At 41.3% G+C, this 25,106-nt stretch overlaps 1 protein-coding gene across 3 annotated transcripts in view; it reads right to left on the minus strand.

Moving 5' to 3' along the window:
* VPS13A (vacuolar protein sorting 13 homolog A) overlaps window positions 1-25,106 on the minus strand; it is a 153,405-nt gene that overhangs the window by 74,371 nt on the left and 53,928 nt on the right. For all 3 annotated transcript variants that reach the window (XM_083576421.1, XM_083576420.1, XM_083576422.1), the window contains exons 20-33: window positions 24,696-24,832; window positions 21,346-21,478; window positions 20,294-20,411; window positions 19,464-19,602; window positions 15,300-15,387; window positions 12,421-12,590; window positions 8,689-8,845; window positions 6,773-6,852; window positions 5,886-5,945; window positions 5,646-5,796; window positions 4,520-4,636; window positions 4,309-4,412; window positions 3,559-3,726; window positions 841-1,148 (exon numbers count right to left, since the gene is read on the minus strand). In XM_083576421.1, coding sequence (XP_083432547.1) covers window positions 841-1,148; window positions 3,559-3,726; window positions 4,309-4,412; window positions 4,520-4,636; window positions 5,646-5,796; window positions 5,886-5,945; window positions 6,773-6,852; window positions 8,689-8,845; window positions 12,421-12,590; window positions 15,300-15,387; window positions 19,464-19,602; window positions 20,294-20,411; window positions 21,346-21,478; window positions 24,696-24,832 — 1,930 coding nt within the window. The remainder of the gene's footprint in view (window positions 1-840; window positions 1,149-3,558; window positions 3,727-4,308; window positions 4,413-4,519; window positions 4,637-5,645; window positions 5,797-5,885; window positions 5,946-6,772; window positions 6,853-8,688; window positions 8,846-12,420; window positions 12,591-15,299; window positions 15,388-19,463; window positions 19,603-20,293; window positions 20,412-21,345; window positions 21,479-24,695; window positions 24,833-25,106) is intronic.

Below are 25,106 nucleotides of genomic sequence, written 5' to 3' on the forward strand. Positions count from 1 at the left end.
CTGGGGTTGGACGATCTAATCCCAACCTTAGAACGTAGCGTGGGAGGTGCACTTGCATGCCAGAGCCCAGTGGAAGAGAGGGGTGCCGCTGCCGCTGCCGCTGCCGCTGCCTCTCCTCCACTTCCACCCCTGAGTTAGGCCTGACTTAGGAGTGGAGCTGCAGCCAGCTGGCAGTGCTGGGCCACCGTGCAAGGAAGCTGGATCCAGGCCTCGAATGCCAAGGGGGAACTTCCCTCCCCACAGCTCCTGCCTTGATGAGGGAGCCTGTTGTGGGGGTGCTTCACTGCACCTCCTCAAAAAAAGCCTGGGGCCACAGCCCCCTAGCCTCACCCCGCATGCTATGTCACTGGAGTGGACCACACACATCACTGTAGATTAAATCTAGCACCCTGGTGCTTCTCTTTTCAGTGTATGAATGAAGCAAAGGTTTCACACTTTTCTCAGTAATGCAACTTACACACTTGGTAGTGCACTTTGGTTTACTTTCACTACTAACAGTACCTTCACAGTGTCTGCATTGAAACTGAGTTTATTGGCCCCCATCCAGTCAACTACACCACATCCAAGCACTAATTTAGTACTGCTGCCTCATATAAATTAGATAAAAAGGAAGAGAGTTCAGTGTCACTGCACACTGATGACACCTCATCCTAAACCTCCAGATGACCTCAGTAGTTCCATCTAATGGAAGAATCTTCTCTCTTTAAGAACATTAGTTAGCAAAATTAAAACTTTGGTTTGTAAGTAGAACATAGTGTTTACTTAGTACATTTTCTTCAGTTTTGTTACTTTTGAACTTAATTTAGAAGAATTCATTAGAAAATCATCTTTATATATTACCTGTACAACTTTAGGTCACTCAGTTTCACATGTATACAATCAAGAATAGGTGGGACACTATATCGTAGTGACGTTTTAATGAGAAGGAATTCATTCTTTATGGTGATCAACCCAAAATCAGCAACTATAACATCAGTAGATATTGCCGACTGTGGGATTATGACAACGGGTGCTTTAATATTAATGTCCAGCGCCATTCTGGAACTTTGTTGAGCCAATTCCTTTACACCAGTAGCTGCTTTCTCAGCAGCTTGGACAGTGGCTTCAGTAATTGCTTCCTTTGCTGTCTGAAAATTGTTTACAAAAGCCTAGAAAGGGGACAGGAAATCAGCAACAGATGAGGATAACAGTCACAAGAATACATCACTTATGTATCAGTTTGCTCATTATGCATTACAAATTATCTGTGTTGTCTTTCCATCTTCTACACAGTTGAGCAATAAACATGTTTAGAGTAGGAGAGAAAAAATAAAATGCATTATATAGTTCCTTGGTACACAGACAAATTAACAAAACATAAAAAGGAAAAAAGGTATAACCATGTGGCAACATTATACAAGGTATTGAAATTTCATGTTTGTCTCAGAGGCTGACTTCCAGTTTTAGTTTTCTATCACCATAGACCCATTTGGATTAAGTTATAACAAAATTATACCTCTTTTTAAACAAAGAATTATCTAAGCATTGCACAACAACTAGGAAAGCATATTTTCACTGATATTGACATACTTAATTTTAATCCCCAAGGTTTTGCTAGACATCAATGTGGCTAAAATGAATATAAACATCAAGCGTAAATTTGAAAATCCAACTCTAGTTTGAATAATTCCTTAACTAATACTGGGATACAACATAAGTTATTGAATATTATTTATTTTATTATTAACTTTGTATAGTGCTCTTCATCCGAAGATCATAAGGCAGTTCACAACAAAAACAAAATGAAAACACATAATACAGAATAAAACAGAAACAAAAATAGACCAATAACGCCCCTCCAACAAGGACATTTTAAAGGCTTTAGAATGTTGATCAGCTAAAGCCCTAGTTATAGAGAAACGCTTTTGCCTGGTGCCTTCATTACATATCTTTAGGTGCCAAGCCAAAACATTTTATAGGTCAAAACCAGCACTTTGAATTGTGTTCGGATCTATTTCTTTGGCAGCCAGTGCAATCAGACCAGGATCACTGTAATATGCTCAAACCATCTTGGCCTGCTGAACAACCTGGCAGTCAAATTCTGCACCAGTTTCTGAACTGTCTTCAAAGGCAGTCCTACATATAATGTGTTGGACTAACAGGGGTCAGCAAACTTTTTCAGCAGTGGGCCAGTCCACTGTCCCTCAGACCTTGTGGGGGGCCGGACTATATTTTGAAGTGGGGGGGTGGAGAACGAATTCCTATGCCCCACAAATAACCCAGAGATGCATTTTAAATAAAAGGGCACATTCTACTCATGTAAAAACACGCTGATTCCCGGACTATCCGCGGGCCGGATTTAGAAGGCGATTGGGCCGGATCCGGGCCCCGGGCCTTAGTTTGCCTACCCATGGACTAATCTAACCTAGAGTTTACCAGAGCATACATGACAGAAGTTAGACTATCCCTGTCCAGATAGGGGCACAGCTGGGTCACCAGCAAAGCTGATGGAAGGCACTCCACACTACTGAGGCCAACTGAGCCTCAAGCAGTAGGCTCTCATCCAGGCCATAACTGAGGCAAGACAATGGTCCAGCACATCCAATGCCTCATCTGCAAATGTATAGAAGAAGAACTGTGTGCCATCAGCATATTGCTGACAGAGTACTCTGAAACTCCATATAACCCCAGTCAGTGGTTTCATGTAAATGTTAAACAGCAAAGGGGTTAAAATCAAACCCTGAGAAATTCAACACTGAAGATTCCATGGGGTTGAAGAGCACTTCCCAAGCATCATGCTCTGGAAACAACAAGGCCAAGTAGGATTGGAACCACCGCAAAGTGGTGCCAACCACCCCTAAGTTGGACAGATCCTCCAGAAAGGTACCATGGTTGAGGATATTGAAAGCCAGTGAGAGGTCGAGGAGAATTAACAGGGACATATTTCACCTGTCTCTCTCCTGACAGAGGTCATCATACAGGGCTACCAAAGCAGTTTCTGTGCCAAAACCAAGCCTAAACCCCAAATGAAATGGATCTAGAAAATCTTTTTTAGATTTCCAAGAGCACCTGGATCCTGCGGTTTCATATTCAATTTCAATTAAATGGGCTAGGAGAAACAGAAATGGATCTCCCAATCAGTGGTGTAGTGGTAAATTTTAAGGTACAGCTCATCGTGACAGTCACACAGCCATGTTCTCTGCATAGCCACACACCCCAATGACAGTACAAAAATGCACGTATTTATACAAACTTGTGTACACCAATTAGCAGCCATACATAGCTTAATACCCAATTTATAAGGATCAGCTGACAGTCATAGATTAGGAAACTGGACCCATTCCCTCACTTCATTTATGCCAATAATCTAGAAACAAAAGTTTCTAGAGAGTCAGTCACTCTTTGCCAGAGCAAGAGAGTCAGTCACTCTACCACTCCAACTAATGGCATCATTGCACCTACTTTGAAAATAAGTCCCAGGGGTGCACTACTCTTCCACTACACCATTGCTCCCACTATAAGTTAAGTAAAACAATCTCTTCACCTTATTGTATTTTCTAAAACAAAAAAAAAGCTTACCAAAATAGCAGAGACAAATTTGTTGACAAAAACAATCTGAATGCATCCAACAGTTAAGTAAACCTGGCTGTCAACAGCTTCCATATCAGTATACGAAATGCCATCTGCAGCATACATGTACGTCACCATTTTGAAACTGAAGACCTCTTTGCCTGTAATATACAGAGCCTTGGAACAGAAAAAGTGTTCAATGTTAAGAGTATAATATTTACAAGGTGTGCGCAAAATAAAGGTAATGGGCTGCCTCCAAAGGTGTTCTTACATTTATGGAAGGAGTCTTTCTGTTCACACAAGGGGCTTGGATAAAGAACAGGTGTCCTTCATTGGAAGTGTTGGTGGAAGAGACAACATCTGCCACTTCCCTTTCCCTGCAGTCACCTATGACACCTCTCACCAACCCTCCAGGAGCAGATATTTGGGGAGCATAGCGGAAAAGGTTGGCAAGAATGATGTGTGTCCATTACATAATCCAACCTATGTCTTTTCTCTACTGCACATTATTCAGTACAATGTATGTGTGGCAGTCACAAAGTAAGTCCTTCGCTGAAGGGCTTCAGTTTAAGTTAACAGACTTTTTTGTCCCTACTCTTTGGTATAAAACATATACCCAGAAACCACACCAAGCATGAGGAAAAGCAAGAGATAACTAAAGTCATTATCAATTAAACCAGGCTGAAGCCTAATATTTATATTGCAAGTACACTGCTTTCTGTACACAGCCTAGCATGCCCTTTAAATGAACACACATACCTTTTTATGCAGTGCTGCCTCGTCACAATCCAAAATAACGATATTCTTTAAGTTTGCTGATACTTCAGTTGTTTCTTTCTTCATCTTCACCTCACTATCAAGACCTAAATTTAACAGTATTAATTAACAAATCTAATATGGCACAATCTTCAAGGTACCTCCTCTGGGTTCTAGTAACCTTTAAATATTGCAATTGGCATTTTAGTCTTACCTTCAATGCGGATTTCAGATATCCAGCTTTTTTGTTCTCTTATAAAAATGCGTAAACAGGACATGTCTGCACAAACATGGAGATCACAAACATCTTCATACTTTGACTTTTTTGAAGCTATGGGAAAGTTAAAAGCAAAAAATGTTATATTTGGAATTAGAGATCTGAATTCCAACGAGGATCACAGTTGTACAAAAACACAGAGTGCACAAATACAGAGAGGAATGCAAACTATGAAAGTAGTAGATCTACAGATTGGTTTATTTTATTTTTTTCGTGCAACATGCCATTAGAGTTAAAGCAGTATCTTTCAAGTTAACAGAAATGACTAAATATTACCAAGAAATAATGTCTTTATGCCTCTTTCCTCGGGGCATGACTTGACACAGGCAAGGCTACATAAGCAGAGAACAGGCTGTCACTTCATAGGTTTTCTCTAATCCTCAGTACATACTAGGATTCCAAAGCTGAGTAAGACAGTGCTGTTGGCATCCATCTGTCTTGAGAGACAATGGAGTGCACCTCCAGGGGTGCAAGCCTGGGCAATGTGTATGGAAGTCCTGGGCTGCCCAGATGACGACCAACCCCCCTCAGCTTTGCTGATGTGATACAAAGGAAAGGAGAGCAATATGCTTGGCACAAGCTTAGCTGCCAGAGCTGCCAGAAGGAGGCGTACGAGGTGCCATCCAACTGTTTTAGTTAAGGACTGTAGATTTGGCAAAATGCAACTTTCTATCTGTACATGAGAGATTTCTTCAAACTAAACTTCCTTCAAATAACACATGGAAATAAGAAGGAACAAAGTTCTCCTGAGGTGTAGGCAATACACTTCAGTAATGCTTACACTATCAGAGTAACTGATGTGCACTTTACTGATTGCCATGTGCACTTTATTGATTCTGAAGTACCACGTTTAAAGCACATTCCTCTTCCACCCCGACTCTATACAGAAACTCAAGAATTATTTTCTAGATTAGGGTTTGGGCAAATGAACATGACCCACAATTTTCATTTGCTGTCATCCAGCCTGAAACACTTTCCTGCATGCACTTTTTAAAAGCCTAGGATGTGAAATGAGGCTGGAAGAAAGTTAGCAATACAAGAGTTTGAGACTGAAAGACCTTACTAAGTTTCTTAAGAACTTCCTTCTTTTCTTCTTTTTCCTGGACGATCTCTACTGTACTTGTCTCTTGTTTCGGAAGAAGATTATTTAGGAAATTCATGGTACTCAGAAGTGCTTCTGTGTGTAAATGGATATCTACAGAAGAAAAAGTAACCTAACAACAAAGTAATCTTAGTAAGAATATGTTTTGAATGCACTTTCCTGGACATAGCAAAAATTACAAAAATAAGCCATCATTATTACCTTTATGAGCTGTACCACATTCTTATAAGTAGTTTTCAGATCTGGGCAATTAATATCTGCCTGTTCTCAGAAGGTAAATAAAGACAGTTAAAATGAGAAAACACTATATACCATACAACCCAGCTCTATCCAGAAATATAGAAAATGCTGTTACATCTGCTCCACAGTATTTGTTCTGATACTAACATACTAACTTAAATAGTGTTCTGCTAGACTTGATCAAGGGCCCATCTAATCCAGCATTCTGTCTTCAACCATGGCCACTGGGAAGTCCACAGCAAAAACGAAAGGCAAGAAAAATGGCACCCCTTGTCATTTGCCTTCCAGAGGCACATGGCTAATGAACATGGAAGCTCCATTTAGCCATTCTTCATAAATTTACTTAATCTCACTTTAAATCTATCTAGAACTGTGGTCATCACCACATCTTGTGACATAATTATGCATAAATTAATGTCTTAGGTGAAATGATACTCTCTTCTGTCTGTCCTGTCTTATTACTGGTATCTGGAAGCTACCCTGGGAGCCTCCCCACCCCCACCCCGCTTTGCTGAAGAGTGGGATGAAAATAATTTAAATAAATACATTTCACTAAATGACCTCGAGTTCTAGTGTAAATGGAGAGAAGAAAGTATATACACATCAATGGTATCCTCCCCAGAGTCATCCCCCCCCCCCAAAGCTGTCCTTTTTTTGTACATTTTCCACTCTACAGCATCCTTTCTGAGATGGAGTGCCTAAACTAATGTTCATTTGCTAAAACAGCAAACAGGATCAGGTCTCTAGGTTTTTAGATAATTAAGATTATTTGTCAATTTAAATAGTATTTAAAACACATCAGTATTATGGTGAAGAAAAAATTTGTATCTTCCCTTCAGCACTCTTACCTTTACATATTCAATGGCTAGAAGATCATCAATTAAATTATCCAGTGTTGAAATGAGGTAAACTGGCTTATTTTTATCATCTAAAAAAACAAAGAACAGTATAGCCAAAATGACATACTCACTGGAGTTACTTATTGTATTTTCAAAGTTATGTTGCCAGATCAATAAATAGTGACAGAACAGGATCTCAATATATGATTTCATAGAATCATAGAGTTGGAAGAGACCACAAGGGCCATCGAGTCCAACCCCCTGCCAAGCAGGAAACACCATCAGAGCACTCCTGACATATGGTTGTCAAGCCTCTGCTTAAAGACCTCCAAAGAAGGAGACTCCACCACACTCCTTGGCAGCAAATTCCACTGTCGAACAGCTCTTACTGTCAGGAAGTTCTTCCTAATGTTTAAGTGGAATCTTCTTTCTTGTAGTTTGGATCCATTGCTCCGTGTCCGCTTCTCTGGAGCAGCAGAAAACAACCTTTCTCCCTCCTCTATGTGACATCCTTTTATATATTTGAACATGGCTATCATATCACCCCTTAACCTCCTCTTCTCCAGGCTAAACATGCCCAGCTCCCTTAGCCGTTCCTCATAAGGCATCGTTTCCAGGCCTTTGACCATTTTGGTTGCCATCCTCTGGACACGTTCCAGTTTGTCGGTGTCCTTCTTGAACTGTAGTGCCCAGAACTGGACACAGTACCCCAGGTGAGGTCTTAATCATCATTAGATTGTAAGATCATTTCTATAATTAGTTTCAGAAGCTAACTAAAAAAAGGGGTGCTGGGGGGGGAGGGATCCAGAAAGGCTGGCTTGCAGGGAGGAGAGCTGCTTGTGGGGGAGGGAAAGGGCTGGCTTGAGGGGGGGGGACTGCTTGGGGGGGGGAGAAAGAAAGGGCTGGATTGGAGGGGGAGCGAGCTGCTTTAGCGGGGAGAGATAACTTTTGCCTCCCTTTCCTTCCCTCCACTTAAACTCCCACGTCCCGTGTCCACTTAGCCACCTCCTTCCATACACACACCCCGCGCGTGCTCCTCGTCCCTCCAATGACAATGGGTAGATCACTGCCAGTATTTGATACTTGGTAGATTGCAGCCTATTTGAAGTTGGACATGCCTGGTTTATTGCTTTCATTTTATGGATAAATGGCCTCGTTAGATAGTAAAATTCATGTTGAATTTATGTTTTAGGGGTTGTTTTTAAAAGTCTGGAACAGATTAATCCATTTTGCATTACTTTCTATGGGAAAGCGTGCCTTGGTTTTGGAATGCTTTGGTTTTGGAACAGACTTCCAGAACGGATTAAGTTTGAGAACCAAGGTACCACTGTAGTTCTATTCCATCCCTTGATCACCGAAATAACTCATCAGGAGATTGGGCTTGAAGAGTTATCAATTTGCAGATGATAGCACAGCTCTATCTCTCTTTTCCACCACCTAGTAATTCCAGGGAGACAGTCGAAACCCTGAACAGACACTGAGGGAAGGAGATACTGGAATGAATGAGGCTCAAGCTAAGCCTCAATTTGCATATGACAGAAGTAATGTGGCTTGGAAAGCTGCCAATCAAAATCAAAGTCTAGATCTGACTCTGAATGGAATAATACTTCTCCTGAAAGGACGGGTGCACAGTCTAGAGGTGGTTCTGAACCTGGTGCTATCTATGCTATTCTGCTCACAACAGAAACTTACACATTTTTTTCTGGCACTGGTGTGAGCTGCGCCAGTGTGCTTTACTATGGAAAACTGGCATAGAAATAAACTAATGATAAGAAGGACTATATTCAAGAGCAAGCCTTTGTTGTGAGTTGTCTGCCAATCCTCCTATGCCTTACACTGATTTTCCCAACAACTCTTTCCAGCAGAAACCTAAATAGCAACCACAAATAATTAATAATTATTTTAACACAGAGGTAAATACTTACCCATGTATTCTGGACACATTAAGCAAATCTCTTTAAGAAAAGCAGTGGCTGCCATATCATATGTTCTTAGCTTAAGCTCGGTGCCTAAACTATAAATCTCCAAACGAAGAATTGGCTTTTCAATACCTTCAGTAAAACGAGACACTTGAAGGAACACCTATGTATAAACAAAATATGGGGCTAAGTCAACCAAACCAACAGACATGCTGGGGGGTGGGCAGCTGCTTATAAAGAGAAGAAACGTAAGCAGAGCTTTAAAAGCTTTTTAGAATATGGTATAGAAGACAGTTTCAAGAATCCTCCTTGGTTTACACATTCCTACAAAACTGATTTGGAACATCATCCTAGGCATATTTTATTCCATTAAAAGTTGTCAATTGCATCCAGTGAGAAATATAAAGAAAAAAAGCTGTTGGTTTTTTTTCCCATTCTCAGTGCCAGTGCATGCTATTTGGTCATGAAGGGCCCTGCCTCCAAATGTATTTATTTCTTCAATGTTCATATTTTATGAACCAAATTTACCGTATTTTTCGCTCGATAACACGCACCTGACCATAACACGCACATAGTTTTTAGAGGAGGAAAACAAGAAAAAAAAATTCTGAATGAAACAGTGGATGTATCATTTTTGTGCTTCATGCTGCGGCCACAGACATGTGATTTGACGGTGAGTTTGGGGTAGCCCAATGCAAAGATCCTGAGGATCCATGTGGATCCATGCTTTGTAACCACGTTTTTGCACCATTGCAGCCCCAGGCAACAGTGGGTGCGTGATTTTTTTGGTGCAGGCTGTAGCCATGGACATGCTGTGTGATCTGATGGTGAATTTGGGGTGACCCAATGCAAAGATCCTGAGGATCCATGTGGATCCGTGCTTTGTAACCACGTTTTTGCACCATTGCAGCCCCAGGCAACAGTGGGTGCGTGATTTTTTTGGTGCAGGCTGTAGCCATGGACATGCTATGTGATCTGATGGTGAATTTGGGGTGACCCAATGCAAAGATCCTGAGGATCCATGTGGATCCGTGCTTTGTAACCATGTTTTTGCACCATTGCAGCCCTGTTTTTGCATCAGATCATTGCTATGTGATCTGATGGTGAATTTGGGGTGACTCAATGCAAAGATCCTGAGGATCCATGTGGATCCGTGATTGGAACCACGTTTTAAGTAGGGAGGGAAGGAAAAACATAGAAGCGACAAGGAGAGGGGTGTGCAGAGAAGCAGCTGGCTAAGAATGCAGGAGAGGGGTTTTACCGGAGGGAGGAAAGGAAGGCAAAAGTCCCCCCCCCACAAGCCAGCCAGCTCTCTCTCTCTCTCCCCCCCCCCCCCAACCTGCATGTTGCCTTCGAGTCCCAGACGCACGGAGAGGACTTAGAAGGACGCTCTGCTTGCCTGGAGGGGAGGGGTTTTCTCTGCTCTTTGTTCCGTTTGAGCAAACACAGTAAGGAAACAGAAGCGGGTGGGCAGTAAGACCCTGAGGCAGAATGCAGGAAAGCAGCAACTTCCTCCTTTCCTCCCTTCTCCGGACGTTTTGATATTTGCCTGATTTTTGCCTTCACTCGCGCTTGTCAGCTCCAGGGACCACACATTCGCTCGATAACACGCACAGACATTTCCCCTTACTTTTTAGGAGAAAAAATCTGCGTGTAATAGAGGGAAAAATACGGTAAATTTACAGGCAATTACTACAAAACAATGCAATCCTCTACATGTCCGGTCAAGAGAACTCCAAAGCAGATAGGTAGATAGATGATTGCAGTAATGAGATAGGATTTATTATCAGTAACTGTTATGGATCATGTACATTTCCAACTACTTAGGGGAAAAGTTTTATGAAGATATCCATTATTGTAACACTACCAATATTGAAGAAGAAATGGGTGGTATCCAACTAACTCATTCCACCAGCATAACGATTTATACAACAAAACATCTCCCCTCCTTCCCCCACAAATATCCCACAACACCCCCAAATCTGCTCCAGAGGGTTGGGGAACTCCCAGAGCAGATTTAGGGGGTGCACAGGAGCTAATCTTTATGTAGAAGCAATGACTTGGTTGGATTCTACCCCATATACATACTGATAATCCAGTAAAGGTGAGAGGTTTTTAGCTATACATAGACAGAGGGATTAGTTACCAGCATTTAACATGCTATCAGTTGTTGTTGTTGTTGTTAATTGAATTTATATCCCACCCAATACCCACAGGTCTCAGGGTGGTTCACAGGATAAAATCAGAATATTAAACCACAAAGTACATAATCAAAATAAAAACAACAACCCAATAACCCCCTGCAACACATTTTAAAAGGGCATAGGATGTAAATCAGATCAACCAAAGGCCTGGTTAAAAAGGAACAATTTTTCCTGGCATCTAAAGGTGTGTAATGAAGGCGCCAGGCGAAACTTCCTTGGAAGAGCATTCCACAGATGGGGAGCCACAGCAGAAATGACCTGTTCTCATGTTGCCACCCTCTGGGCCTCTCATGAAGGAGGCACCCAAAGAAGGGCCCCAGAAGTTGATCTCAGGGTCCAGGTAGGTTCATATGGAACAAGGTGGTCCTTGAGGTATTGTGCTTCTGAGTCGTTTAAGGCTTTATAGGTCAAAACCAGCACTTTGAATTGGGCCCAGAAACTAATTGGTAGCCAGTGCAGTCGGACCAGGATGGTCAAACCGTCTTGCAACCGTGAGCAACCTGGCCACTAAATTCGGCACCAGCTCAAGTTTCCGAACTGTCTTCAGAGGCAGCCCTACGTATAACACACTGCAGTAATCTAACCTTGAGGTTACCAAAGCATAGACAACAGTAGTTAGGCTACCCCTGTCCAGATAGGGGCATAGCTGGGTTACCAGCCAAAGCTAATGGAAGGCACTCCGGGCCACTGAGGTCCCCTAAGCCTTAAGTGACAGCAAAGTATCCAGAAATACCCCCAAGCTACAAATTTGCTCCTTCAGAGGAAGTGAAGAGCAGGCGAACTCCCGCCCATCTGGTCTTGGGAACCACCCACTAACAGTGCCTCAGTCTTATCTGGATTGAGCTTCAGTTTGTTGGCTCTCATCCAGTCCATTATTGAGGCAAGACACTGGTCCAGCACTTCCATGGCCTCAACTACAGATGTAAAGGAGAAATAGAGCTGAGTGTCATCAGCATACTGCTGACAATGTTCTCTGAACCTCCGGATAACCCCACCCAGCGGTTTCATGTAGATGTTAAACGTGGTGGATAGGATCGAGCCCTGCGGAACCCCACATTGAAGGATACAGCTAACTGTACTTGCCAAACAGCCTCCCTTTAAGTGTCTACTTCCTCTGATTTCCCTTTCCTACAGACTTCCCTTTCCTACGCCAGTGACCTGCAACACATCTCTAGCCATTTATGAGGGTCATTGCTCCTAATGAGAGGCTTTTTGGGGTGTGGGACAGGGGAATGTAGATTTAAGAAGGAGGGGGGAAAGTCCTGTTGCACCATTGGCTTCTTTTTCCACACTCTGGATTCAAATCCTAGGGTTTTTTAAATACTATGTTAAAATTAATTGAAATATCTACATTCTATTCATTCACATAACTGAGATAACTAATAATAAAAAACTCAGAAACAGCTAGATTATTGTTGAAAAGTGAAGCAAAAATGCTAACGATAAAGAACGCAACATACTTAAGGATAAACACACAGCAGTATGTTAGGATCAGTCACGAAGAGACATAACGTAAGGTAAAATAGTATATTACCTCAGGTATTTCAAATCTTAGTTGGAAATCAATCATATTCTTCAACGATTCCCGTCTCACTGCCTTTTTCTTTAAGCTGCCAGGCCTACTTGAGGTCCCCAAAGAAGCTTCAAAAAATGGCCAGTCTTCTATAGGACTGCTTGGGGCATCAAAAAATTCTTCTTCAGATTCTAATAACGATAATAGTTCAAATTGTTATCATGAAATGCTTACACTTAAGCCATAAATATATTTAACATAATCCAATAATTACATAACTATAATTGCCTTTATAAACTATAAACTTGGATCCCCAGCTGTTATTGGACTACAACTCCCATCATCCCTAGCTAGCAGGACCAGTGATCATGGATTATAGGAGTTTTAGTCCAACAACAGCTGGAGAAGTTTGAGAAACACTGGCATACCAGGAACAGCTGATGCAATCAAGACCTCATCACAGAAAGTATCTCCACTATAACAGTTCCCAGATTTTGCTACTGAAGTCACTAATTTATGAATTAGTAATGAGGTCCAGGGCTGAGGGCCTTTTGGCAATTCCCTCGCTGTGAGAAGCCAAGTTGCAGGGAACCAGGCAGAGGGCCTTCTTGGTAGTGGCACCCGCCCTGTGGAGCATCCTGCCACCAGATGTCAAAGAGAAAAACAACTACCAGACTTTTAGAAGACATCTGAAGGCAGCCCTGTTTAGGGAAGCTTTTAATGTTTAACAGACCATTGTATTTAAATATTTTGTTGGAAGCCTCCCAGAGTGGCTGGGGAAACCCAGCCAGATGTGCAGGGTATAAATAATAATATATTATTATTATTATTATTATTATTATTATTATTATTTATTATTATTATTATTATTATTATTATTATTATTTTTTTTTATTATTATTATTATTATTATTATTATTATTATTATTATTATTGAGAGCTAAACACTCCAATTATGTCCCTTCCAAGCAGATCTGTCCAGTTAGCACATCAAGTGATAAATTGGGGTAGCTACTTGCAGGCAAGAGCAGCAGCAGCTTGTAAACTTGCTTGTAAACTCACATGCTATTCTTCACAACTGCAAACGGACAACTGGTTGCTTATAATGAAAGGGTCTTCTCTAGCAGATAATGTGAGCCAGTCACTGTGGGTTACATCATCTCCTAATAGCCCAGGCAGGAAACTTGTAGATTAATTTTAATATTTTTCCACATTTCAACTGTGTCCACAGTTTCTGTTCATGGAAAATCCCTTGAACACTTTTTGAACCAGGAGCCAAGGCACCCCCAGACAGAAATGAAAGAAATAGGAATCCTCCATTGTGTGAAAAGGGCAAGGCCCAATCACTGAGAAGTGAGGAATGAAGACTGAGCAGCACATATGTAGGGTGCAGTGTGACAGGCTCATTTGGCTGCCAAATAAGAACTATTTACAATAAATGACCAATGTTCCATTCTCCTAGCCTCCCTGCTGATCGGCTGCAGATGAGAACTACCCTAGTGGTGACACTGTCCATTAGGACTGGGATGTGCATCTGTTTAAGCCTGTTTTTAAAGTGTCTGAGAGCTAAGTGCACCACCCTGAGCTCCAGCTGTTTTAAGCTGTGTTCCCTTTCTAAGTGGCTCAACTGTCTCTGAGCTGTAAGATGCAGATAATGAGCTTTCCAGCCATGAAGCCTTGTATCAGTAGTGATTACTGCTCTCTGAGGCCCTTTTAATGCAATATTCTATGTGAGATGATCAGCATCCAGCCACCGGATGAGAGTTTGTTTCAGGAGGGCAGAGAGGAGTAATGGATTGTGGTGCTTGGCTCTGATCTTCTTCTGGCTTAGGAAGAGAAGCCATCCTAAATGTCGTGTGTGTGTATGTCCACAGGATGGACCGTACAGAAAGCTATCATAGCAAGCCATTGAGTACAGGTCATGAGGCCTACTGTTCTTAGAGGAAGAATAGCTAGGACCACATCCTAGATGTTGCTGATCCTGTCAGACATGGATGCCATGGAACTACGACTACAGTAGCCCATAGGTTCTGAGTCTGGCATAATAAAGAGATGGATTCTTCTGACATTTCTAGCAAATTGAACAGCGCTAAGGTAACATCTACTGTAAGTGGACAGATATCTTTAACTCCTTGCAGGACAGGTTCTGCATCAACATACACAAGCATATTCACCAGCATATTCTTACAAGATAAAAAGAGGATTGAAGAAAAAACTGTAAAGGATCACAGAACAGATAAAAGGCACAGCAACTAAACAACTGCAATACAGATGCTTACTGGGAAAGAGTTCTACTTTAAAGCCTTGTTGATTAAAAGGTCTTCAGTGGCTGCTTAAAAGGCAACAGAGATGGTGCCTGTCTCACATTTGACTTAATTGAGTTAAATTAATTTAAATATACAATAGAAAATGAACTATAGAATATGGATTAAAATCATGGGGCAGGCAGTGACCGGCTACCCCACATTCCCCTTCTCATGTCAACTCCTGTCCCTGAAAAACTTATCCCAATCGTTGGAGGATCTTGTTGAATGGGATCAGCTATTATGGCACAGGAGGCAAAGAGAGAAGGGATTCTTGAAAATAGTCAGAGGCAACTTCTTTGAGCAGGTGCTGATAACTGATGGATCCTTCCAGTGGGATGACTCCACAGCTTGATTTTTTTCCCTTTTTTATAACCACTTCTGAGCTACACTCCTCTGGTTCAAAACTTCAACTTTTGTGAGATTTTTACTCTAATTCTTCACACACACACCAAATTGCACCATATCTGTTTGTCTGGTTTAGGTCCTAGAAAAGAAACTGCCTGAAAATTTAAACATGTAGATAATAAATATTAGGATATCATAAACATTTTCTGAACATACATTAACCAAAAACAAAATGAAGAAAATATTTACCACTTGATCCAGCTACCGAAAGAGATTCTAGAAATGGAAGTACAGAGGTTGACATTTGTGGTGTTGTTATCAGTGATGATACCTGAAGCTAAAACAGAAAGCAATATGTAACACTTATTTATTGTGGGGGCGGGTAAGGGCAAGGGGAGCGTTCTTAGTTTGGTTTGTTCTTGGTTTTATTATGTATTTTGATCTTGTATTTTTATGCTATGAAGTGCCCTGAGATCTACGATTGAAGGGCAGTACACAAATTTAATAAATAATAATAAAAATAATAATTTATATGTACAAAATGACTATTATTTGGTTAATATATTTTATTTGACAATTTTAAGTGTCATATTTATTGATTGTTCAAGACAGCTAACAATAACCATAAGATACAAAAATAACAACAATAAATATAGACAATTAAAATGAAATAAAAAACATCAACAGGAAATACTAACAATGAAACAAGTCACAAAAAACATAAATTGACTTTCTGTTTGACACCATTGGCATTCCTAAACAGGAAGGTGTTCGCCAGTGGAAAGCCAAAAGAGGAAGCTGGAATCAACCTTTTTGGGGAGGGATTTCCACAACCTAGACATGACTACCACAAATGCAGTGCTCTCTCCTTTGTCTGGGAGTGATGTAATAGATGAGATGGAACAGACAAGAGAGCTTCCAGAGTTTACCTTTGTGATCAGGCAGCTTTGAACAAGAGAAGACAGTCCTTCTGATATCTTGGTCCCAAACTGTCAAAGGCCTTAAAAGGTAATGAGAACTAGTCTCAAACAGCCAGTGTAATTGCTTTAAAAAGGGAGTTACATGCTCCCAATAGGCAGCTTTAATTAACAACCTCTATGCTATGTTACTGATGAATTAAATTTCTGCATAGGGCAGACTACATACTCCAGACATGATATTAAGGCACGTGTTAACATGGGCAGAACTGAGACTTGAAGAAACAGATGAAACTGGTACTCTAGCCCAAGTTGGGCAAAGACACCTTTGAGAACACTTGTCATTAGGGCATCCAGGGTTAAGGTCAGAAACACCCACAGACTATGAACCTGTGGCTTCAGGTGAAGTATAGTCTCATCCAACATAGAATGGATCCTTGTCCCTGGTCATGAGTTCTACAGAACAGGTGTCCCTCTGTCTTGTCTGGATTAAGATTCAATTTCTTTGCCCACACCCAGCCCCAAGATCTCTTCCTAGGCTGCAAGGAGAGATGGAGGCAAAGAAAAACACAGAGACAGACAGACACAGACAGACAGACAGACAGACAGTGTGTGTGCGTGTGTGTGTGATCCAGATACCAAAGACATTGCACTTCAAATCCCTGGACAATTTCTCCCACCAGTTTTATACAGAATTTTAAGCAGCTTAGGAGACAAAATAGGTATCATAAATCAGGGATAGGGAAGTTTTGGCTAGCCAGATGTTGCTGGTCTCCCATCAGTCCCAACCAGTCACAGGCCAGCCATAGACCCAGTGCTATCTTCTGGAAACAACTGTCTAGGAAGGTCAGATATCAAATAAACACCTTCAAATTCCATTCTGGGAAGCCATTCCAAGATACCGTAAGTGATTGTTTACACGAATAAATAAAATATCAAAAGCTGCTGAGTGAGGTCCAGCGGAAGAGGAATGTTCTTCTCTTTTTTGATTTCCAGACTAGGGAACTTTCAGTCTGCAGTTACATGTTAACTAACATTTCTTCAGGATTCTGTATTAGTACAGTGGTTGTTGTTGTTGTTTAGTCGTTTAGTCGTGTCCGACTCTTCGTGACCCCATGGACCAGAGCACGCCAGGCACTTCTGTCTACCACTGCCTCCCGCAGTTTGGTCAGACTCATGTTTGTAGCTTCGAAGACACTATCCAACCATCTCGTCCTCTGTCGTCCCCTTCTCCTTGTGCCCTCCATCTTTCCCAACATCAGGGTCTTTTCCAGGGAGTCTTCTCTTCTCATGAGGTGGCCAAAGTATTGGAGCCTCAGCTTCACGATCTGTCCTTCCAGTGAGCACTCAGGGCTGATTTCCTTAAGAATGGATAGGTTTGATCTTCTTGCAGTCCATGGGACTCTCAAGAGTCTCCTCCAGCACCATAATTCAAAAGCATCAATTCTTCGACGATCAGCCTTCTTTATGATCCAGCTCTCACTTCCATACATCACTACTGGGAAAACCATAGCTTTTACTATACGGACCTTTGTTGGCAAGGTGATGTCTCTACTTTTTAAGATGCTGTCTAGGTTGGTCATTGCTTTCCTCCCAAGAAGCAGGCGTCTCTTAATTTCGTGGCTGCTGTCACCATCTGCAGTGATCATGGAGCCCAAGAAAGTAAAATCTCTCACTGCCTCCATTTCTTCTCCTTCTATTTGCCAGGAGGTGATGGGACCAGTGGCCATGATCTTCATTTTTTTGATGTTGAGCTTCAGACCATATTTTGCGCTCTCCTCTTTTACCCTCAATAAAAGGTTCTTTAATTCCTCCTCACTTTCTGCCATCAAGGTTGTGTCATCTGCATATCTGAGGTTGTTGATATTTCTTCCAGCAATCTTAATTCCGGCTAGGGATTCATCCAGCCCAGCCTTTCGCATGATGAATTCTGCATATAAGTTAAATAACCAGGGAGACAATATACAGCCTTGTCGTACTCCTTTCCCAATTTTGAACCAATCAGTTGTTCCATATCCAGTTCTAACTGTAGCTTCTTGTCCCACATAGAGATTTCTCAGGAGACAGATGAGGTGATCAGGCACTCCCATTTCTTTAAGAACTTGCCATAGTTTGCTGTGGTCGACACAGTCAAAGGCTTTTGCATAGTCAATGAAGCAGAAGTAGATGTCTTTCTGGAACTCTCTGGCTTTCTCCATAATCCAGCGCATGTTTGCAATTTGGTCTCTGGTTCCTCTGCCTCTTCTAAATCCAGCTTGCACTTCTGGGAGTTCTCGGTCCACATACTGCTTGAGCCTTCCTTGTAGAATTTTAAGCATAACCTTGCTAGCGTGTGAAATGAGTGCAATTGTGCGGTAGTTGGAGCATTCTTTAGCACTGCCCTTCTTTGGGATTGGGATGTAGACTGATCTTCTCCAATCCTCTGGCCACTGCTGAGTTTTCCAAACTTGCTGGCATATTGAGTGAGTTCATCTTGGGTGCCCTGCTCGGCATAGTTCATAGCTTCTCTGAGTTCTTCAAGCCCCTTCGCCACGGCAAGGCAGTGATCCATGAAGGGGTAGTACAGTGGTACCTCGGGTTTAATACTTAATTCAGTCCGGAGGTCCGTACTTAACCCGAAACTGTTCTTAACCTGAAGCACCACTTTAGCTAATGGGGCCTCCTGCTGCCGCCGCGCTGCCGGAGCACAATTTCTGTACTTATCCTGAAGCAAAGTTCTTAACCTGAAGCACTATTTCTGGCTTAGTGGAGTGTGTAACCTGAAGCGTATGTAACCTGAAGCTATGTAACCCGAGGTACCACTGTACACACTCAGAAAACTCTGAAGTGTCAGAATTCACATACTAAACTACACTGCCAGTTACTGAAACTATCTGGACAAAATGAATGATTTAAATCATTTCAAAGGAATATGGCCGTAAATAAACTTAAAGAACATTCTAAGGAGCAGCAGACTAAGTCATAAAGGATAGCAAAGAGACTTCAGAAAAGCATAGGAATTGCTTTACTGCTAAAACAGGAAATCTAGAAATATGTTATCTGAAAAAGGGAAACACACATTTTGCTAACCCTAAGTCAACAAACTTGGAGAGGGGGTCATTTTGGCAATATCTGGAGTTGAGGGAAATAAACTTACCAAATAGGGTCAGTGCTCCAGTATTTTATCAGGTCACAAACAAGTCATGAACTCCCTCCTCTTGTACATCTGACATTGTTATTTTTAATCATGCTTTCTTTAAACCACAGTTTCCTATTATATCTGAATTGGGAAATTCTGCTTTAACCTCAGCTTACAAGCCAGATATGAAACCAAGTCCTGCTGAGTAGCACTACCACAGCAAATACATGGTGGTAAAAAAAACTCATTTAGTGTGAACCTCTACCACACTGAGAAATATCCCATTGCTAAAAAGAGCACTATGATGAAGTGGCAGAAGAATTACCAGTATTGTTGAAGCTTAACCAAATGTTTCTACCAGTTCAATACAACACTTGCCTTGGAAGGTTGTGTAGTAGCAGTAGTTTCAGGAGGAGCTTCTGGTAAAGGAATACTATCAATAAGATCCAGAATACATTTCAATTTCTCATCTGAGATATTGAAAGACAGTAATGGCAGTTCACCAAACATTTTGTATCTATAACACAAAGAGACAAAGCAATCAGAAAACAAAGGGGGCCATGTACTAGGGAATTAATCTATTTGATAAATTAAATCCAGCCCCACAACACAAGTGGTTCCAGGTTGGCATATATGATTTTTAAAAAGAACAATTAACATTGAAACAGGTATGCCAACTTGAATAAAATATTGGGGGGCAGGTAAGCCTCACCCCACATAATTGACATGACACACACATGCTATTTGAATGGCAATGCCTACTAACGTGGGGGAGCTGGCCCCCTCAATTTTTGGGGGGGAGGGGGCAAAAGGACCTCAGCCCTACCTATGTATTGAAATAAATATCTGAAGGACATACTAAAAATGGAACATGCACCAATCAGCTTGCACCGATTAGCTCTGCCAAGGTTTAAATGTTATTTTATTTGCATTTATTTAAAACTTACATCCTTTCTGTCAAGGAATTCAGGGCAGCAGTTTCAAAGAAACTGTTGTCAGGCAAAACAGTTTTTGACAATGTCCCTCAACAAATACTTCTGAGTAAACTTAGGAGTCATGGGATAAGAGCTCTTCTAGAGAATAGCTCTTAAAGAACAGGAAGCTGAAAATAAATGGTCTGTTCTCAAAATGAAGGACAATGGAAGCAGTGATTGTGCTCCCACCAAGCCAGCAATCTGAAAATTCACTTAACAGCAAGAATGTCATACTTGGGCATTCTTGCATCTGTTACAACCATTGCTCTGCTCAGTTCCATTTTCACATCCAGAGGCTGTATGATATGCTGAGATGAGGATCGTAAGTTTCGAGCTTCCTCCCAGTTTTCATCTAAAGATAGAAAAGATGTCTATTACAATGTTTCAGTCTCAGTTTCATGCGCATTTTTCCTACAGCCTGCATACACACCAAAGCACGTGTTGTTTTAAAGAGATGATGGACCACTTCACAAATTTATTTGTTAATTAATTCTAGTAGTATTTTTTTGTTACTGTGAAGTCAAAATGCATGGGTGCATCTAGATGTGTAAGTGGTGTGCATATCATTTAAGTTGATTTTCTTGATCCTTGTGATAATTATAAACTGATAATTATCTGCTGATATGCATTTAAGACTATAGGAGCCTGTTTTCTGAATTCTACTCTTGATGGCGAGCTATATTCTTCCCTTAAAAGGCTATGTAAAACAGCTGGGAATCTAGTAAACTTATCTAGAGGTCAGGTGGTGTTCAGGTGGGCTGATGAAAGGGTCAACCATGGTTAAGTTGTAATTAATCTAATATTGTATATTGTAAACCTTTTCCCCTCATTGAACTAATGTATTGTATTTTTCCTGCACACATTATCCCCCCCCCCCGCTATTTCCTCAAGATTCTTTTATGTTTTTTGTTCCTCTTTGATATTTAAGCATACATCTTTACTAAACTAAGATGCAACCACTGGTCTTTTGCACATGTAATTAAAGTATTTTTCCCCAAACGAATTTTAGGCTATTGGGTCCTGTTTGGTCACCATCCTCTTGCTCACTGGGGTGATGTAAAGATCTCTCTCATTTTCACTTTCATGCATATACTACCATTTGTTTTTTAAATGCCAGGTAAATAAATATAAAGCATCAGAAATTTTAAAAATCAGATAAAACCCGACAACATGCACTGAACAATAGTGATCATACTGTTGGAATCAGACTAACAGTAACTTATGCTAAACCTGTCATACTTTTTAATATATATGTGTGTGTAGCATTGACTTATATAAATAATTACCATGTCTGCTATAAAGAAGTTGTATGCTGCTGAGCTGAATGTCAAACATATCATATGCTCTTGACATAATATCTTCAAGAGTGTTTTCACCAATTTTGATATTGCACATGTCAGACCGACTTTTACTTGTCATCTTAAAAAGAAAATAACAGCAATAATCAGTTGTTAGTTTTTCAAATATGCATCTTTAAGTATTTATTGAAATAAAGCTTACTTTTAAACTGACCCCTCCCCCCAAAAAAACCTGTAAGACTTTTCCAGACTTCTTGACAATCTAATGAGATATCCTGTACTGATAATTAAAGACAGAATATCAAAATGAAATTTTAGGAAATACAATGAACCATTAAGAAACAGTACAGTTGGTTCTTACCTGAACTGTAGATTTGGGAGGGATAGCTGGGCTATCGGTTTGGGTTTACGCTCCACCCCAATGACAAGGCAGGAAGAAAGTATTTTTCAGGGATGTGGTTGGCTCTCAATCAGTTTTACGGACTTCTGAAGCTCGACAGTCATCAGAGCAACACAGTAAGGGTATGTAAAATGATAGTAAACTCTCATCCCAATAAGGAAAAACATCCAGGCAATCCAATACAAACTTATAGGCCATTGCAGCCACATCAGAGTGAGGTCCCGATAGTCCAGTGACCCCTCCCAAATCTACAGTTCAGGTAAGAACCAACTATATTATTTCAGGAGGGTGTCACTGGGCTAGCGTGTTGGGACATACCACAGCATACCCAACTAAGGCGGTTCGCAACTGCAATGGGAAGTACTAAGGTGGAAGAACTTGCTGCAGATTCATAAAGCTGAAGGCAACCTCGGCTGAAGCATAAGCCTCCATCATGAATGTAGTAAGAGATGGAAAAGTGGCTGCCTGACAGATATCAATCAAAGGGTTGTCAGCAGAGAAAGCTGCCTAACTAGCTGTTGCCCTAGTGAAACGAGCTGTAATAGAAGATGGTGGAGGAAGTTTCAAAGCTCCACGTGCCTTCACACTACAAGCTTTAAACCACCTAGATAAGATGGAAGAGCAAACTTTTTTGCCCAAGGGAGTGGGATTAATGGAAGCAAACAAGGAGTCAGTTAATCTACACTCTTTTGTCCTGGCTATGTACACCTCGAAGGTCCACCACAAATCTAACAAATGCCAGACCTTTTCCAATGAGTGAGAAAGGCTGGGATAAAACATAAGGAGAATCTCGACAGAACTTTGGGTAGGAAGAAGGGCTCAGTTCTCAAAACCACCCTGCCCTTAAAGAAAACACATAAATGCTTTTCTGAGGAACGCCTCCAACCCAGATCCTCTAAGAACAGAAGTAACAGCTAATAGAAAGAGAACTTTGAGGATAAGACTGCATCATCCACCTGATAAATCTACTATTCAGGTAAGACCAATCATCCTATTTATTATGGAGGACGATGAAGTCTTCAGATTGGGACATACCACAGCGATTCCCAACTGGGCAGGACCCAGGAGAGGCATATTGGCAGCAAAGGCCACTGACGTAAATGCTGATCTGGTAGAGTGTGGTAATATAAGTGATGGAAAAGGTAACTTGAGAGACTCGTAAGCCAAAGATATACAAGCACATAGGCATCTGGATAATGTGGCAGATGAAACTTTCTTTCCCAAAGATGGAAGATGAAAAGAAACAAACGACTGCCAGGGACTGGGCAGAGGAGGAATGGTGGAGACTGCCTCCCAGCCTGACCCTTCCAGAGAAGAAGACGACAGAATTGCAACAGGGGTTTGAGGGAGATCACAGCTCAGAGGCAGATGAGGGGGAAAGCTGGGAAATAATGGGAGAGGAGGAGGAGGAGGAAGAGGAAGCACCAGGAGGGCAACAGAGTGTCTTTAGAAAGCATTCCAGACCCCCCTCCCAGAATCCGGCGAGCTTTGAAAGTAGTAGAGCAGAGAGCTCAGAAGCAAAGGACCCTCAACACTACCCATTCTGAGTCAGAATTCAAATGCAACCCCCCTGATGTATTTGGGTGGGATGAAAGGCCGTCACTGTTCTCTCCATCTCTGTATTGGAGAAACAGCCTGTGTAAAATTTCAAAGAGATCTGATCATTGGTTATTGGGGGGGGGGAATGTCCAGAAGGCAGAGGATCTCAAGAGGGACAGAAATGCAGATTTCACGAAACTTTGAAGTGCTATAAAATCAAAACCGTTTGTGATAGAGGGAAAAAATTTAAGGGGGTTTCTTTCAACCATAAGGGATGAGTGTACATCAAGTTTCATCAAAATCTGAGAAGGCAGGTGGCAAAACCCTTGTTTTTTGCATTGATTTGATGTGGAATGACCCTTAGGCCAGACTGATCAGACAGATAATGGATAGAAAAGTAGACCAGAAGGAAAAGTTCAGTAGACTGGGAGGAGACATTGCTCAGCAGGTCGTGAGGAGAATCAAGGGACAAGCTCTGAGGCTGCAGACCGGGAGAAACAAAGCTCTGGAGAGACTGGTGCTGAGGCCACAGAGGATTACCTCCTCAAATGCTCCTTCTTCTCTTTCCCACCCAAAAGAGCAGATGAAAAAACCAGCCGCCACCAATCTAAGCAAAGGGAGGGCGGAACTTAAATGGTGGGAAAACAGAATACAGAGAGAATCTGAGGCAAGTGTTTTTTGTTTTTTTCTTAGGAAATGGAAAAAGACAGAGGGAATATGAAGTAAATATTTTTGTCTTTTGTTTTTCCTTAGGAAAGGAATGATGGGCAGAGACAAAAAGAGATTAGGAGAAGTTAAAATTTAAAAGATAGTGATAAAAGGTAAGTAAATATTACAGAAAGAATGGGAGTGAAGCGGAAGTGATCTGCTTGTTGAAGGCAGGAGAAAAAAACTGACTGGGAGCTAACCACATCCCTGAAGAATTCTTTCCTCCTGCTTCATCATCAGGGCGGAGCCTAAGCCCAACTCAGGAGTCCAGCAACACCCTCCTGAAATGATACGCCTACTAGATAAAAAATTCTTTTTCACTCCAATTATTCTTTTTTATTAAGAAACACTGGGGGGAGGGGGCTCTAGAAGACACAGGATAAAACACACACTCTTTAAAAAAAACACAAATTGAGAAACACTGAAGCAGGAATGAAGAGACAGAGAATGTTTTGAGTACAGATTCAGTAGAGGCAAAATCAGAAACTGGCTTCCAAGGAGGGAGGGATATTCAAAATTCTGTTGGAGCTGCAATTTTGCTTGCTACTGCTAGATGGCACTGAATGCCCATTTTAAGATCATCACCACATGCACAAATGTAACTATCCACATACCAGGTACAATAAAATACAAGTCATAATTAGGAGATGAATAATAAGTGTTAAGTAGTTGATATTTCTGAGAATTTTACCTTTAAGTTACCAAGATCCAAAAGTAACTTATTTGATGTTGGTTCATAGAATCCACCGTGTGGTACAATGATATAAGAAGCCATAAGATTTATTCTTAAATCTAGAACCTTCTGCGTTTCTATAATATACACTAAGCCTAGAAAACCACAAGAAAAGCATGAGAATTAAGAAGGATCACAAGAACACTGTATTTATGAGCGAATAATTTAAGCAAAACAAAGACCTTCTATACCAGAGATGGAGAACTTGATCTGACTGGTGGGCCACACCTCCCCCATCCCTGCAGACCAAATTTGACAGCTGGGTGGGGCAAAGGCAGGTATCCAGCACTTTGCAGCTGTCACCAATCAGCTGACTGATTTTCCCTACAAAGCTTCTTTTGAGGAAACTGCCTGTTTACCTGCCCCACA

Source organism: Podarcis filfolensis (assembly GCF_964270895.1).
Source record: "Podarcis filfolensis genome assembly, chromosome: 11".
NCBI lineage: Eukaryota > Metazoa > Chordata > Lepidosauria > Squamata > Lacertidae > Podarcis > Podarcis filfolensis.